Source organism: Epinephelus fuscoguttatus, linkage group LG11 (assembly GCF_011397635.1).
Source record: "Epinephelus fuscoguttatus linkage group LG11, E.fuscoguttatus.final_Chr_v1".
NCBI classification, from domain to species: Eukaryota; Metazoa; Chordata; class Actinopteri; order Perciformes; family Serranidae; genus Epinephelus; species Epinephelus fuscoguttatus.
The window spans coordinates 16,292,347-16,308,125 of NC_064762.1; the positions used below are offsets into that span (position 1 = coordinate 16,292,347).

Genomic DNA, 15,779 nt, shown 5'->3' on the forward strand with positions numbered 1-15,779 from the left:
TTATTCTACTCAGTTTGGCAAGGAACTTTAATTTATGTGTAAAACTGAATTAAATAAATGAAAGGTAAGGAATTAATTGATCAGTTATTACTCCAAATTATATGGGTTGCCATAAATGAGGGATTAAACGTGAATGATTATTAGACATAATGGTTCATAAAGCATGAATAAAATAGTGACTTTAGTATTGTTTTTCTTCTGACTTCTCAGTTTGTGCCCCAGTCCAGTTTGGGGGAATCCGGTCCAGGTTTTCCATCAGACCGCCGCTGACTCTTCGATGGGAGGCAGGTAAAGTCCCCTCTGTGTATCTGGCTCCGGTTCCAGTCGCTACAGGTGGTTGTAGTATTTTCCGGGTTTTTATTTGTACTTTTTCCTACTTTTCCTTGTGTTTTTTTCTCCCCTCTCCAGCCTGCTCTCTGTCTGGTTGAATTTGAATAGACTTTGCGAGGCAACGTCTCCAGTGTACAGCAGGCAGGCAGCACAAAGTCCCATGCTTTGAAAAACAAAAATATGGCGGGATTTAAGGATTATACAGCTTCGCAAATGATAGCAGCCACAGCACGGCGATGCGTCTTGGATTTGTTTTAAAGCTATAAGTTTTTTTTTCTGTGCGTGAACAGTTTTCGCTCTCGCTTGGAGTTATTGGTGTGAAATAAATATGCCCTTTCACCAGAGGACCATTGAGCCGCGGCGTGTTAGTAGGTTATCGGCGAGGGATGGCTGGATACCACGGGAAGAACCCGGGAGACGCAAACTGCGAAAACCCGTTTTGTTCTCGTCACTGGATGAGGTCGGCTGTCACACACTGACCAACATAATTCACCAACTTTCCGACCTTTCTCGTCATGCCAGCGACATCTTCCTGGGCATCGAGATGGAGGCAGGGATGGTGTTCAGGAGATCCTGCAGGATTCAGGGGCGGCTGCAGAAGCTGCAGGGTGAAGTCCGCAAGTGTGACCCCAAGAAGATCAAAATCCGTAAGTTTGTAGTGCTGGTGACTACTTGGTGGTCTGCAGCGTGTGACCTTGGGTATATCTATAATTTTCTGTCCCCAAAGCAATACTGTAAGCTAGTAGTCGTGTAGTTAATCCAAAGGTTTCACCATAAACTTATAATTGAGTCACATGCATGCATTATGTATGTTATGAATGCACACATATGGCATCATGGTGCTTGTGTGACATTATTTGTCACCACACACTGATATTAATGACATAAATATGAAGTTAGGTTTCATTTGAGATGTCTGACTTATGAACTGAACTTATCTCTATCAGCAGTTGTGTTTGTCATTTGGACTCTAGCTGCTGTGTCATAATATAGTCACTGGCGTGGAGAGCGGCTGGTCGGGTCTAAGGTGACTGTCACATTTTGTCCACTCAAAGAACCAGGGAGGAGTGACTGGTGATACACGACTGTGTTTGCCTTGGTTCAGACTTATGTTAATCGGGGTGTTGAGTCCCGTCAGAAATGATGGATTCCCTCTCAACGGACTCACCATCTGTGTTCAGGTCTTCAAAGGACACGGAGATCACAGGAGGCCTCGCAACCCCCCCCCCCCCCCACTTCTTGCTGTTTCATGCATGTACACAAAGTTGATCAGCCTAAAGATTAATGGAAAATCAATCCCCGTTGCTGCAGCATGTGCTGACTTTTGTTGGTTTGTGATTTGTTTTGCTGCCCTTGTAAAGCTACCTCCTGTAGTAGCGCACACACAGTGGTTATATATTAACTCAGACTGCGGTCACTGTGCCAGACAGCCACGCAAAAACTGAGAGGTGGGTCTGCTCTGATACAGACCTGTAGTAGAGTACACATGCTTCTTTATACCACTGCTGCCTGTCCGATGGGTTGTTATGTGGTCCTGTTGATGAACGCAGTAGTTAAGGGATTGTGTTTCCCATTGATTCCTGGCATGGCTCTTTTGTTTATCTAATTTGCCTCTGAAATATGTTGCAAAGTAGGACTCAACAGACGAGCCCAAATTCCTCTGAATGGCGGTGACGGAAGAGGATTTAAGTCCTGAGTCATGGGTTTTTGTTCCTTTTTTTTACTGTCCTTCGTATCTATTCACCCTACCTTTGGTCTGACTGTGACTCACTCTCTTTGTCTCTCTCACACACACGCGCAGATTTAAAAACCTGTTGCAGGGAAATGATAAGAAGAGCAGACAGTTTCCAGACATAAGCAAATGTGATGTATGATGAGCAATGGATTGAACACACGCACAGACTGATACTCCACCCTGCTGTGTTTAGGGGAGCTACCAGACATTTAACACATCTCCTCGTTAATGGCATGGCATGACTAGACTGCTTCTATCTGCTTGTTTTATCTGTACTCGTTGAAGTTTTGATGCAGTCCTAGGTGGCATCGGGAGTTCCTTTTTAAAGCTTTGCCTCATTTAAGTCATCCATCCAATCACTCAGTGCACGTCAGGCTAGCAGCTGAGGACAAGGTGTGAGAGAGTAGACTGGAATGCACTGTGTGGTTCTCAGCGATCTGTAGTTGCCAGCTCCTACACAGCCCCAAGGCCATCGCTGCACGCACAGAAGCCCTGACTTCAGATACATAACAACACAGACGTGTTTGCTCGACTCCTAACTTTTTCCGCACAAACACCTGTCTTTTAAAAAATGCCCTTTGAATTGCCCCCAGCACTACTCCAGGATTTGGCTGTGTCGTAATACAGAACAGCTGGTGGAGTAGTTTTGAATGGGTATTTGAATGAAAGATAATGTGTGAGGCAGAAACAAAGCATCCACAGACATGCAGCAAATTAGAGACAGTTCAATACCATTTTTCCTTTTCCTATACTGATTCTGACACCTGAACTTGTGTATCAATCGATACTAAATACCGATCCAATCCACTGAGCAGCTATATATCTTTGTGACTTCTGGAATTTTTGCAGTGTTGGAATGCAGTTTCCAGTGTTTGCTATTGCAGTTCTTCCTGTTTTTTCTCCTTTGCTTTGGTGACCGTGTTAATGTGATGTGTTTTTAAATGCTTTATAAGATTGCTGGTGTTGACAACGCTTGTACCACCCCTGGAAACCATACTGTACACATTGTCTTTTTGCTGGGGGGGACTTTCCTGTGTTAAATATTGCCAAATCGCCAACCTATTTTTGATGACTGATGTTACGTTAGTTACTGGATATCAGTTCTCCTTCATGGCAGTGACGGCGAATTGATTTCCAGGAAAACTGCTGTTCGTGTGGGTTTGAAGCTACTTTAAAGTTTGTTAAATTTGCTGGTATTGGATTGGTGCATAGACTCGATGATACCTGATTAGGCATTGTTAGGCAGTATTGTAGGCATTTCGACATTTCCTATACTAGTATCTGTATCTGAACAATTCCAGTTTACACAGTAGTAATCAACACAGTTTAGTGCTTCTTGTAGCATTAAGAGCTCATGACACATTTGCAGTATTTACCCAGGCCCAAAGGACTATATTACGTAATCATATCACCATGTAGTTTGCATGTAAACATTTCTGTTGTCTTCAGCTACTGTGGGTTAGGATTCCTGCTCTAACCTTAGGTCGAAGATGGATCATATTACTGGTGAGGGGCAAAAAGAGGGGCCCCTATATGCTGTGAGGCTGACATTGAGGGAAGGGCGTAGTGTGTGTGTGTGTGTGTGCGTGTGTGCAGTGTCTCTTCTTGATGTTTGTTCTCCTTCGCAGCCGGAGTAATTATCAGGGGCAGTTTGAACAGGCACATGATAGGCAAATGGGATCTTCCTCTCTTTGTGTGTTTTGTGTCATGCCGCTGTTAATCCATTTGTGCTGAAGTACCGGTCAGCAGGTCGGAGGTCATTCTCTCCAGCCTCAGAGGGGAACACCTGACACCCCAGAGTCAAGAGTTTAAATAAAGTCTAGTGTGGCTGGTTTGGGTTTTTTCCTCTGCTGCAGGCCAACAAGGGTCAGCACAGCTATGTCTGACTAATAGATCGTTACTGCCACACCCCAGTGTATTAATGACATTAAGACCAGAGAGACAGTGGCAGGATAATTATACTCAGCCACCGACGCTGGAAGTAAAAACAAGAGAAGACTGTGTACAGTTCCGAGGTGCATCCATGGCAACAACATCATGCTGTTTGTGAACATGAGAAGACGATTGTAGGAGTTAATGAACATTTGCAGCTAAGAGGAGAAGATTTAGAATTACTCTTGTGCTTAAGAACAGGTTTGGCTTGTAGAAAATGTTATCAAGTACTCTGACTCATATCAAGATAAACAGTTTTCAGGCCATCTCTGGTTGACCCCGGCATTGTGTCCATAGTAGTGAAATGAAGCAGTATTACATTACTCTCTCAGAGCCTGAATGGTGTATGGTAGGGTTGGGCCCAGCATTGTGATGTAAAAGCTTGGTTTGCGAGGTGCTAATGGCATCCATTGTGTGCTTAAAGGTACAATTCTGAGTTATCAGTGCTGTGCAGATTGATTTTGCGAGTGCAACTGAAGGTGGATACCAGGGTAAAAACATTAACTCCTCAGAACTGATGAATATGTATTTGAAGAAGGGATGGGCATCAATTTTCGATTATCGATGATTGATTGTTAAGGCTTTTGATCGATCACAAATAATTTTAACCGATAGTCGCAGTGTTTCCCCTACAATGCCTGGCATAGGTCCGGCGAGCCACCGTGCCAACAAGACCCCTGCCCGGCGAGCACGATGGCTCGATGGGCCTACGAGACCCCCACCGGACCTATGCCAGGCAAAAAATCAGAAACAGACGGAGGCTCTCATCGCTCTCCAAAGCCTCGGCGGCTTCCCTTGAGGCCTCTGAAAACACTACGCCATTGAAAGATGGAGGTTTTGCTGAAAACTGAAGCCTGTAACTCTGGCTGGCAACAGTTGTAAACACTTAGGGGTGAACTGCTCTTTGGCCTGGGGGGTTGAAGCTCAAAACTGGGGCAGCTGCGCTCTCTTGCGGCGACAGTCTGCACTGCAGTCTTTTGTTTTCTCTCTTTTGAAATACTCGCTTATCAATTAATCGATAATTGATCGTTAATTTTTTTTGATGATCGAATAATGAATTTTGATCGTTTGCCCATCCCTCATTTGAAGGAGGGTCAGCTAAAGAGTGCAAGATGACAAATGGGTTTATTCTAATTATTATAATAGCTCCTTGTGCCTAACTTACTATTGAGGTCCTATTTATATGATTTCAACCCAAAACGGTAAATGGTTTTGGCTGATCCTTTACATGACAGTGGCATTTTGGGTGCCTGAAAAGGCAACATTTTGAAAATGGGTTCCAGAGTTTTTTTGGAAACAGCACCGTCTCCATTGTCTTGCAAACTTGTAATATGCAGTTCCTCTGAAAATGACTTTTCGCACATGTGCATTATGATTCCAGTCACTAGGCATGCGCGAGAAAGTCGACATCACAACAACAATGGTGGACTCCCAAGGACTCTGTATGTGCTGCTCACTTTATTGAATGTATTGAATTTATCAACGTTTCTCCAGCAAAGTGTAGATTTACTGTAGCAACTCCACCTCGTCATCTGCCCAGACAAATGTTTGTGCGGTTGCCATTTTGTTTATACATTACCGCTCTGTAGAGGGAAGCACATGTGCGTAGGCGCGTGTTGTTTTTTTATTACAAAGTCACACCACCAACTACTGGCCTGACACTTAAACTACAGCGTTTTTAGTCATTTTTGCGGATCCATGTGCAAGGCGATTGTTATCAAAACGTCATCTGAACGTGGAACTTTTTTTCAAAATGAAAATGAGAAACGATTCAGTTTTCAGCGGATGTTTTCGTGTTAACATGGCCCTAATCAAAATATTTACCACTAGATGCTGTCACTGGTCAATATCCACTCACATTCACTGGGCTGACTGCCTTTTTTAATTCACTGGTGTATTCTGCAGATAAATAGTTACATCACTATGACGGGTATTTAAAATGTTTTTATAATGATATGATGTGCTTAATGAGGTAGCTAATAGGCTATATGGTAGAAAAAGTAAGGAAAGACTGGGTGAGTAGGTGAGGATGGGCTGTCATCATATGCCAATTTGGTTGACCTTGCCCAGTCCTAGTTTATGGCTTCAGTAAAAGTCTTACAAAATCACTGCCAGGTGAGTTTAATCAAGTCTTGGTCCCTAATCTAAACCAGAATGCACGTTCCAAGTTTTGAGGTTTTCAGATGAATCATAGAGCTAGAATGTAAATCGAAAAATACCCAAACAAACATCAGTTTAAGTCTTCCACTGGTCATGCTCTCATGTTTTAAAAATAGCAAAACAATAACCAAGCTTTGACCATAGTGTTGACAGCAGTGTGGATTGCAAAACCTCAAACGAGGAGCTGAAGAAGTAGGAGAAGATAGACCTGGTCGCAGCCGGGGAAAAGACAGCAACACATTTTCGAAAGTGAGTTTGAGGAACTATCCCCACTATGCCAAAGTTGCACCATGTAAAAGGCCTTTAACAGAAGACTTTGTAGCTTCGCCCACTGACATGTCACAACTTTGGCTTTTAAGTGAAGACTGCCTTTAACTAAATATTTAACACTAAGTCTCCTCTGCCAGATATAGCACTGGGTTGAATAGGGAGTACGCTATTTTAATGTTGAAAGTAGGTCGAACTAGTGAAGGTTAATTGGAGTTACAAGAGACTAAGGGCCTCCCTGTCAAACATCTTTGAAGCTCACTAGCTACCTGCTGCTGTGGGGCTCTGAAACACACACACACACACACACACACACACACACACACACTGAGCACGAAAAAAAAGGACTGGATTGGACACATGCTTCCAGCTGACCTGCTAATGTCCACAGTCAATCTTTTGCCCATAGACAAACAGCCTGTGAATTTCTCCCCACATCCCTCAGTTATTTTTAGATGCATGTCTTTGCACGATTATCTTCATCAGTAGCGTGCCATCATCTTTAGAGTTGCTGTGTTAAAGTGCTTTTCAAGGACCTGTGTGTATGTGCACTTGTGCATTGGCACACACTTGGCTTGACCGTTGATGGACATTTTTTGGCTCACGCTGGCACCGCGCTGGCCGTGAGTGTTTGTGCATAAACAAGGTTGCTCAGTCATGACAATAACGACAGTGAAACTAAACTACTTGAATGAGATCCAAGTGGTGCATCTTATCACATGACAAAGAATAACAATGCACAGTCATGCCTAAATAAACTAATTGCTGTTTATCTTTTTTTTTAACCATCATCTTTTCCTGTTTGCCTCACACACACACACACACACACACACACACACACACACACACACACACACTCTGTTTATCCCACCTCAATTCCCCCTAGTCACTATTCACTCAAACCCGCCATGGTCCCTTTCATTCATGTATAGAGAGCAGTCATTACGCAGCCAGAATCTTCAAGTCAGTTCCCACAGGGCTCGTTCCAGCGAGGGTAGCCTGGCCTGGTTCTAGGGGTCGACCTGGTCCCATGAGGAACAAAAGAGACGGGTCGAGAGGGACGGGGAAAGAGGAAAAAGCGAGAGGAAAATAGGGAAAAAGGGTGGGAAAGGGCTTTACCATTCCAAGAAGTGGAAGGATACTGGTATTGAACTGCGTCTGACTTGGACTGTGTGTGCGTTTGTGTGTGTGTGTGTACATGCAGCCACCCTCTCTCACGCCTCTGAGCAGACTGCCCAGGATGTAGACGCAGCCCTGGCCATCTCATAAAGGAGTGTCAGGGAGTGAAAATGCAAGGGAGGAAGAGGGGGATGACTGATGAATGCAAGAGCTGTTCCTAAAACTCTCTTGCGTATTGTCTTTGTGTATATATACACACACATGCTTTGCCTTCAGCAGCCCGTCAGTGTTACCATAATTGCTTGTTGATCATCACATGTAATGTCCAGACTCCAGCTGCTTCTGCTTAGCGCTGTCCTACAGTTCCTCCGCCTCCATAAAACTAAATCTGTCAGAGACTGATTTGCTCTTGATGATATGAGACAGTAAAGTTAATAAGATTCTCTAAATTTAGAGTTGAGTGTGTGTGAGTGTGTGTAAGCCCTGGTTGGAGCTGTGGTCTTAAGCTTGTGCAGACTGCCTGGAAGTCAGTGAATATCAGATCACTCTATGCTCGTGTACTCTAGCAATTTATTTCATGACAGCTTTAGATGATGACACTCGGTTGTTTTTCTGCATTTCATCGTTAGTTTATGGCTCTATTTTGTGGCTAATTTTGCACATAGTCCTCTGACTGAACTAGTTTAGATCTTAAATGTGAAAGTGTTGCATGCCGTACAAAGAATAAAGTCTCTGAGGATTTAATTACTGATGTCCACAAACACACACGTGCCTGTGTTCACACAGTCAGACGAGCCAGAGGCAGCACATTGGCAAGTTGGCAGGGGTGGGCGGTGCAAGGTAATCCAGGGTTTAAGCAGCCACCAGGGAGATGAGCAAGATTTAACTCCCACTGTGGTGACCCCTGCTCGGAGGAGGATCCACAGATGGAGTGGGATACCCCTCTGTCTCCTGGATGGTTTCATTTGTGGATGTAGAACAAACACATACTATTTTTTACCTCTTTACAATTGATTTGATTTGTATTACAACTGCTTTATTCCATTACTGTACACACTGAAGAATTTGCAGTTGAAAAGTGCACTCAGAAAGTTCAAATTAAGGTTCTGGTCCAGATTTTACACAGCTATTGTTTTGGAGAAAAGGTATCACAATTTGCCAGATGTCCAGGTCCAATTGTGTTCCCCCCCAAGAGCTAAACTGACGGCAGAGTGTATGTGAAATCTGTTAACAACAGATGAGTCTGTGCCTGGGTTTTCTCCCCAAACTTCTGACCATGCAAATTAAAAATGACCAAATATGCCTTCAGAGGATTGTATATTCTCATACAACATCTGACAAAACATTTTCACAGCTCGAGTTGGGTGTATGTGGCTTTGCACAGATGTGACATGATGTTTCAGCATATTCCATTGTCAGTCACTCTCCCTTTTCGCCTCAGCCTTTCCTCCCTCCTTCCTCTGTTTTAGAGTCTCTTCCTCTCGCCCCTCTCTCCTACTCCCTGTCCTATATTTCTTTCCCTTTCTCTCTTCCTGTTGTTTCATATGGCTTCCAGACCTTTCCTCTCATCTCCGTCCATCCTCTGCACTTTGATGTCCGCCCTCACGCCGCCACACTGGCCACAACAAAGACAAGGTCCCGGGTCGCCCTTTATCTTTCTCTTGCTCTTTGTCTCTCTTATAATCTGTTTTTGTCCCGCTCTATACATTTTTCTTGTGTATCTTTGTGTATCTTTTTTCTACTCCTCCATCTATGCAGTTTTATAATCATGTTTGCTCCAAGGAGGTGCTCCAATGACTGTATTATCATGGTTCACAGTAGCCTAGTTTGCAAAGTAAAATTTTGTTAATGTCTGGAATGATATGTGCTAGCTTACAGTTATCCGATCCGGGCCACTCAGTACATGAAGGAAGCTTCAGGGATGTTCCTGATGTCATTGTCTGAATTACAGGGAAGCCAGGATGGCTGAGTGGGGCAGCTGCAACTGCTTGTAGATAAAGTGGTGTGGTGTAATGCTTGGTTTACACTGGATGTCGTAGTGCCAGAGTAGTGCCGATTTTCTGTGGAGTGCCGCCTGCTTCCTTTTGGTGCACATGTTAACCAATTGGGCTGTTCACACTGAGCGCGCCATGGTGCTGCCTCGCCATCTGCAGCAATAGTTCCGGCCTCTGGTCTATTTTCTCTGTGTGTTGTGAGTGAATCAGGCAAGGAAATACAGTGATAAACTATCATGACTGATATAAAGGACATATTTTAAGTAACAGAATATGCATCCCGCACTTACTTACTTCATATATTTGTCAGTTGTGTCTAAACAGAGAACGACAGTGACGAGCAGACACACACTTGGACACAAGCAAACAGGGACAGAGCTCTATGTGTGATTCAGAGTGTGGATCCCCAACCTGAGCCCAACGGGACCCGTCGGAACGTGACTGGTCGGACTGGGTTCGGATAACAAATCAGACATTTTGCTCTAGTTTGGTTCAGGTTCGGCCCACTTGACATGCTGCTGTGTTGTGCCTTTTCAAGTTATTTACGTTAAACACGCCTGAACGCAACACAGGCTCTGCTCCAACTGAGTGTGTGTGCTGCGTAACAGCAGCCTTTTGATGGTCATTTACACACTGTCCGTAACAACTTTGTCAGGTAACAAACTGCGCCAGGCTTGGGTTGGGTTCGGACTTAAAAATCAGAAAGGCTGACGGTGCGGGCCGGGTTTGGTTATAATTGTCTGGGACTCGGGTCGGGTTTGGTCAGGAAAATGTGCTCTAATGTGATTAGAAATGAGCAGAGAAGCAGCTGACTGGTGCAGAGAAAATTGGCTTCTAGTGTCAACAGCCCACAAAGGGGCACAAACAGCTGCTAGTGACATTTGACATATCGGGGCACTTCTGCATCCAGTGTGAACATGTTGTAAGACTAAGAGACAATAGACATGAATGATGTACTTTATGTCAGTTTAAATCCACAGAAACGTACACAGACAGTGCCAAATAACAATTTTATCACAGATTACCTTTACGAATCCTACAGGATTTATGTCTTTGTGTGTCACTGTGGTCTCGGTTCTTTACTCATTATGGAGCTGAACTGAATGCTAATTTCCACACAGCTTTATCTTTACAGCCAGTTTGAGATGAAATGTTAAATTTAGGTCACACCATCAGTGAGATATTCAACTGTTCATCTTGCCAGCTGTTTCTTTGTTCTGCGGTCTCTACAATAGAGATTGTTAGCAGCTGTATGGATGTGATACATCACGGTCACACAGAGCCTCGTGCCTTGTTTTTTGTTTTGTCAGCCAAATTCCCATCTGATGCACTTCACTGACCTCCAATTAAAACTTGCTTTTTTAAACTTGTAAAGCTGCATTTTCAGAGTCAGATTTTCCCTCTAGCCTGGGCATTGTATGTCCGGGCTTTTTGTGGCACAATGACAGCAAGTGTACGGTGGCTACTTCCCAGACGAAGCAACATCTTGGAGAAAGCCCTTGTTTGCTGTTAGCGTAAATGTCACAGGTGTGCAGCATGGGTAGTTATAGTAACTACAGTGTACAGTAGCTGCACTAAAGTGAACCTGTTTCATAACTTTGCATAAGCTGACAGACTTAACAAAAGACATCCTGTAAAGCTACACAACAACTACCTCTGATGGCAGCGACAGTTAGGATTTAATACGTCCTGTATAATATTACGGTTAAGCAGTGATGTGTGACGGGCAGACAGACAGACAGACAGACAGACAGACAGACTGGCAGGCAAACATTCATCCATACTGTACATAATGACATGCTGCAGCAGGTGGGAGCTCATCTTACAGGAACATAAAGGCTATTGTTGTCCCGCATCTGCACTTTACTGCACTCAGGGCCTGGAAACACACTGGACAGACACACACACAGATACACTCCGAGTCTATGACCGCCTCAGGAAAAATAAACAGGGATTTTCTGCCACATCTGTCACTTGTGCCACTTAAACCAGCACACACACGGAAACACACAGGCCCATGCACACGTATGTATTGAGCGGTACGTCCTGTAGCCATACTCATGATTAGAAGCTGTAGAAATATGGTGAGTTTATCCCAACAGGCAGCGAATCATACTTGAAATATCAATATAGATGTGCAGAATATGAACAACAGTGAGCCACTGGGTCTGTTGTGCAGTCAAAATGAAACATGCAAAAGTTGAATTTGGGATTAAACTGAATATTTGCACTTAAAACTGGTCATGGGAAGATGACAAGTCGGGGTGGAGCTGTGGCTATATTTGTACTGGCAGATAATTCCTTTGAAACAGCTGTTCCTTGACTCTTTTCAAGCATATTTTTAGTCTTGTAAACACTGGCAACAGAAGACAACTGGAATTTCCTCAGCTGAATAAACAAGCTTAGCAACAAGAGTGATTAAGGTTTTGTCTTTGGCAAGCAGACGTAATGTTTAATATTTGAGATTCATCTCAGAGTTTGTTTATTCTTTCATGTGCATTGTGCAACTTCTGACTCCACCAGCTGATCTCCTATTCGGTTGCTTGTGATATTTGCCGTGTAGCAATAGACTCCTTCTCAAGTCGCTCCGTCAAAGAACATCAGATGAATATTTAAATGTTCAGTAAATGAAAAAAAGTAGGTTAATTTAGTTGGGATTTAGGCGGATAGGTTTCCCCGCTGTGATGGAAAAGTCCCAGATTTGAGTTGGTTGAACATGTGTGTCAACTGTCAGCAATGTTGGTAGAGATGGTGGTGGTGTGGTGCAGGGTGTTTGTCACTGTTGTGTGAGAGTTGTTTATTGTTTCCCCAGCGAGTCTCCTAAAGCCCTGTCTACATGTATACAGAATATTTTTGAAAACTTGTATATACCCCTCTGTTTTAAAAAAGGAATTCTGTCTGTACAACCTTCATTTTACAAATCATCTCTGTCCACGCTAGACTGCAAAAACGACTCTAAACGCTTGCTGGCTGTTTAGGAAAGTATACAGGTAACATTATCTTTTTCAAATCACCTACCTGAGATCTTATCACAGTTGATTCCCCTTCGATTTAAGGGTGGAGGAGCTCACTTGAAGAGACGTTTTTCCTCCACCCCTCCAAGTGTCCCAACATCTGCTAGTTCGACTGCACCTAATCCAAAACCGTTGTTTGTAGTGGACTTTAAACCATGGATTCTGAGGTGGAGCAAAAACAGTGGGCACAGCAGAAGCCTCAGTTTGTCTGTTAAGTGGTGCAGCAAGACATCAGATCAAGCAGTGCCAACAAAACATAAAGAAACTGGTAGTCCGCCATTGTTATTATTTGTTCTGGCGCATGCTATTCACACAGAGGGCATTCACAAATGAAGGAGATTACGTCAATGTTACCCAAACCATTTAACTTGCCTGCGCCTTAGAAGGCTTTTTTATTTAAATCAAGGTTTTAGTGACCTAAAGCTTTGTTTGTGTGTGAAAGAGAGGCCAAAACATACAGGAAAATATACTTTTTCAAAAATATCTGCGTATTTGTAGGTAGGGCCTGAGACCTAGTGGGTCGATAATCACCAACAGCACCATACAAATGCAGTAAATCAGTAATCCAGTATTTGGTGTGATAGTGTTGAAGTATATCACAATTATTTATAATGATAAAAATGTGAAGCTCTTGAGAATTCTGAAATAATCAGGCACTTGTTTCAGTTTCAAAAGGCTTTACTTTCTGTAGTGGTCACCGCCCTGCCCTCTGTGTGTATGTGTCCGAGAACGGCAACACATCTGTTGTCCTCAATTCCTGCCAACGGTCAAAGGGCCCATTGTCAACATGTTGACCTAGGTTATTAAATATACTGTGTGTACATACCCCGCCTCCTACTGCATAACTCCCATACACGCATATAATACACATGCATGCATACAGTATAAATATGTGGTTGGGTTGTTTCAGTTTTTCTTGCAGTTGGAAACGTCTGCATAGCTGTGTGCCACCTTATATTTATCTAACAAGTAACTGCTTTCTAAAAATTTTATCAGACACATGACTTACATTCCTACATTTTGCTGAGCTGCACTTTATTAAAATATGTCTTTTATTTTAGATTATATTACAAGAAAAATAGTTTAGTAGAATATGTGCCAAACATCCTCGTTTCATCAGGCCTTGGTCTTTTGGAGGCTGTGCTGGTCAGTACTGATTGAGTCGGCATATCTTTATCTAAAATGAATTTGCATTGCATGAATAAAATAGTGAATTGCAAATATGCAGGGTTACCTGCCGGCTTTAGAATCAATGGCTTAGTCTGTCTTTATTTTAACAACCAACTCATTCATGGGACCTGCCAGTCACTGCATCTGTCTTTCTATCTACTCTCTGCAGAGTCACTAAGATTTATGAGACTAAAAATAAAAGGCTCTGTCAGCTGTGTTGTTTTAGTCCAGTGTTTCCTCCTACTCTATCCCTCCCTGTCTTGCTCTCCCTCTCTCTTGCTGTGTTATCCTTGTTTCAACATTAGCCAGCTAAAACCACAATATCACAAAGTATTTCACATGTCAGTGATTCCTCTAAGGATTTTTTTTAGCAGTGGGGAACACTGAATTTGGTGAATTTACTGTTTATCAGACAACACGAGACAAGAATTTGTTACCTAGCGCAGCCTGCGGTCCCACCACCTTACTCCTTGCCTAAAGGACACTATCTGTCCAGAAGAGGAGTAGAAAGCAGCTCGGATCTTAGTGCTGTAGCAACTCAAATTCAGACAAACCTGGTGTTCATATTACAGGTCGACAGCTGATTATCAGGGCCGATATTATGAATTTTTAGGGTTATCTGTATCAGTGATTTTTTTTCCACCGATATGCCGATATACAGTTTGGTTTTCCTTCGCTGCGCTGTTTTGCCCCTGGCATGCTTCTCACTGCTTGCACATATCACTCTAGGCTCTTAAAAGCAAACTCGAGACCTACCTTTTTTGCCTGGCTTTTAATTGAGCTCTCCTTTTTTATTTTATTTTATTTTATTGTATTTTTTTTTTCATTTTATTTTTTAAATTTTGTATTTATGATTATTGTGTATTTATTTATTTTTTAACTTATTTATTTTCCTATTTATTGAAAGATCTAAAATTTCATTCTTTATTCTGTGTTTTTATTCTGCCTCTGGTGTTTCCTTAATTCTGTGTCAACTATGATTTTTACAGCAGACATATATCGGTTGTAAATATCGGCTATCGGTATCTCTGTTTCATAATAATCTGTGTCAGCATCGGCTCTGAAGAAACCATATCAGTTGATCCCTAGTTCATAGCTGCCTGGAGACCATTGGCGGTGCTAGGTCTAATGTGTAACAGCCTTAAAAAGTTTGCTAATCTGGCGGGGGACTCAGGGTGGTTGAGAGGGTGGCTTGGGACCAGATCCTGACGCTCAGGTGAAAAGTCTTGCTCTGATCTGATTTGAGTTTCTCCAGGGTGCCAAGGGAAGGTGTCTGTCGCCGCTGGTCCACCGCTGCAAAATTTTTTAACTGAAACATGGAACATGCATGACGTCACATTCTTTGGATTTTTCCTGGAAAACTCATCCCGAGTCCTTTCATAAAGTCAATCCCCAGGCTGTTACAGGCAACTGAGAGAGTCGGGACACTTTTTAAATTACGTAACAACCTGTTTGCCACTTGACAGTAAACGCTTAATGCATGTTAAAGGTTACCTTTAAGTAGGGCTGGGTGATATGGAAATAAATACCTCAATGTCGATAATGCGTGGATATAATGACTAAGTGAGTAAAGGCAAATAATAGAATAGCTACAACAGTCTGCTGAGTTCAGAAAATTGAATCACTTTATTGTAATGCAGCCTGTGAAACCAGGAAAAGACAACACTTACGTTATTATGATAGCCACAGTCTAGGACAATATATATAGTCCCATATCATATATCGATATGATATAGTTTCTTTGTTGAATTCTCTCTTTCTGTTCTCATACTGGTTGTGTTTGGTTTGGACATCTTTTCCTGCAGCTGAACACTACGAAATACAGCACCTTTTCGAGTCCAACAAACACACACACCCATACAGACATCTTGACACAATTTATTGACTTTGCTAATTTGTCTATTAATTACTCAAAACAAATAGGCCCTAATCTGACGTTTTGTCTCTCCCTCTCTCGCCTGAAGCAGATTCTTGGCTCATCATCTGTCTTACTCTGTCTCCCCAGATCACTGCATGCCATGTGTGTGTGTCTGTGTGTGTGTGTGTGTGTGTGTGTGT

The 15,779-nt window shown here is 42.8% G+C and overlaps 1 protein-coding gene across 5 annotated transcripts in view; it reads left to right on the forward strand.

Annotated features, from left to right (window-relative positions):
* The first annotated feature begins 413 nt into the window (after nt 1-413).
* Nucleotides 414-15,779, forward strand: part of nhsl1b (NHS-like 1b) — a 140,205-nt gene continuing 124,839 nt past the window's right edge. For 4 of the 5 annotated variants that reach the window (XM_049590899.1, XM_049590900.1, XM_049590903.1 and 1 more), the window contains exon 1: nt 414-977. In XM_049590899.1, coding sequence (XP_049446856.1) covers nt 659-977 — 319 coding nt within the window. In that variant the 5' untranslated portion in view covers nt 414-658. The remainder of the gene's footprint in view (nt 978-15,779) is intronic. The other variant, XM_049590901.1, reaches the window with a different exon arrangement.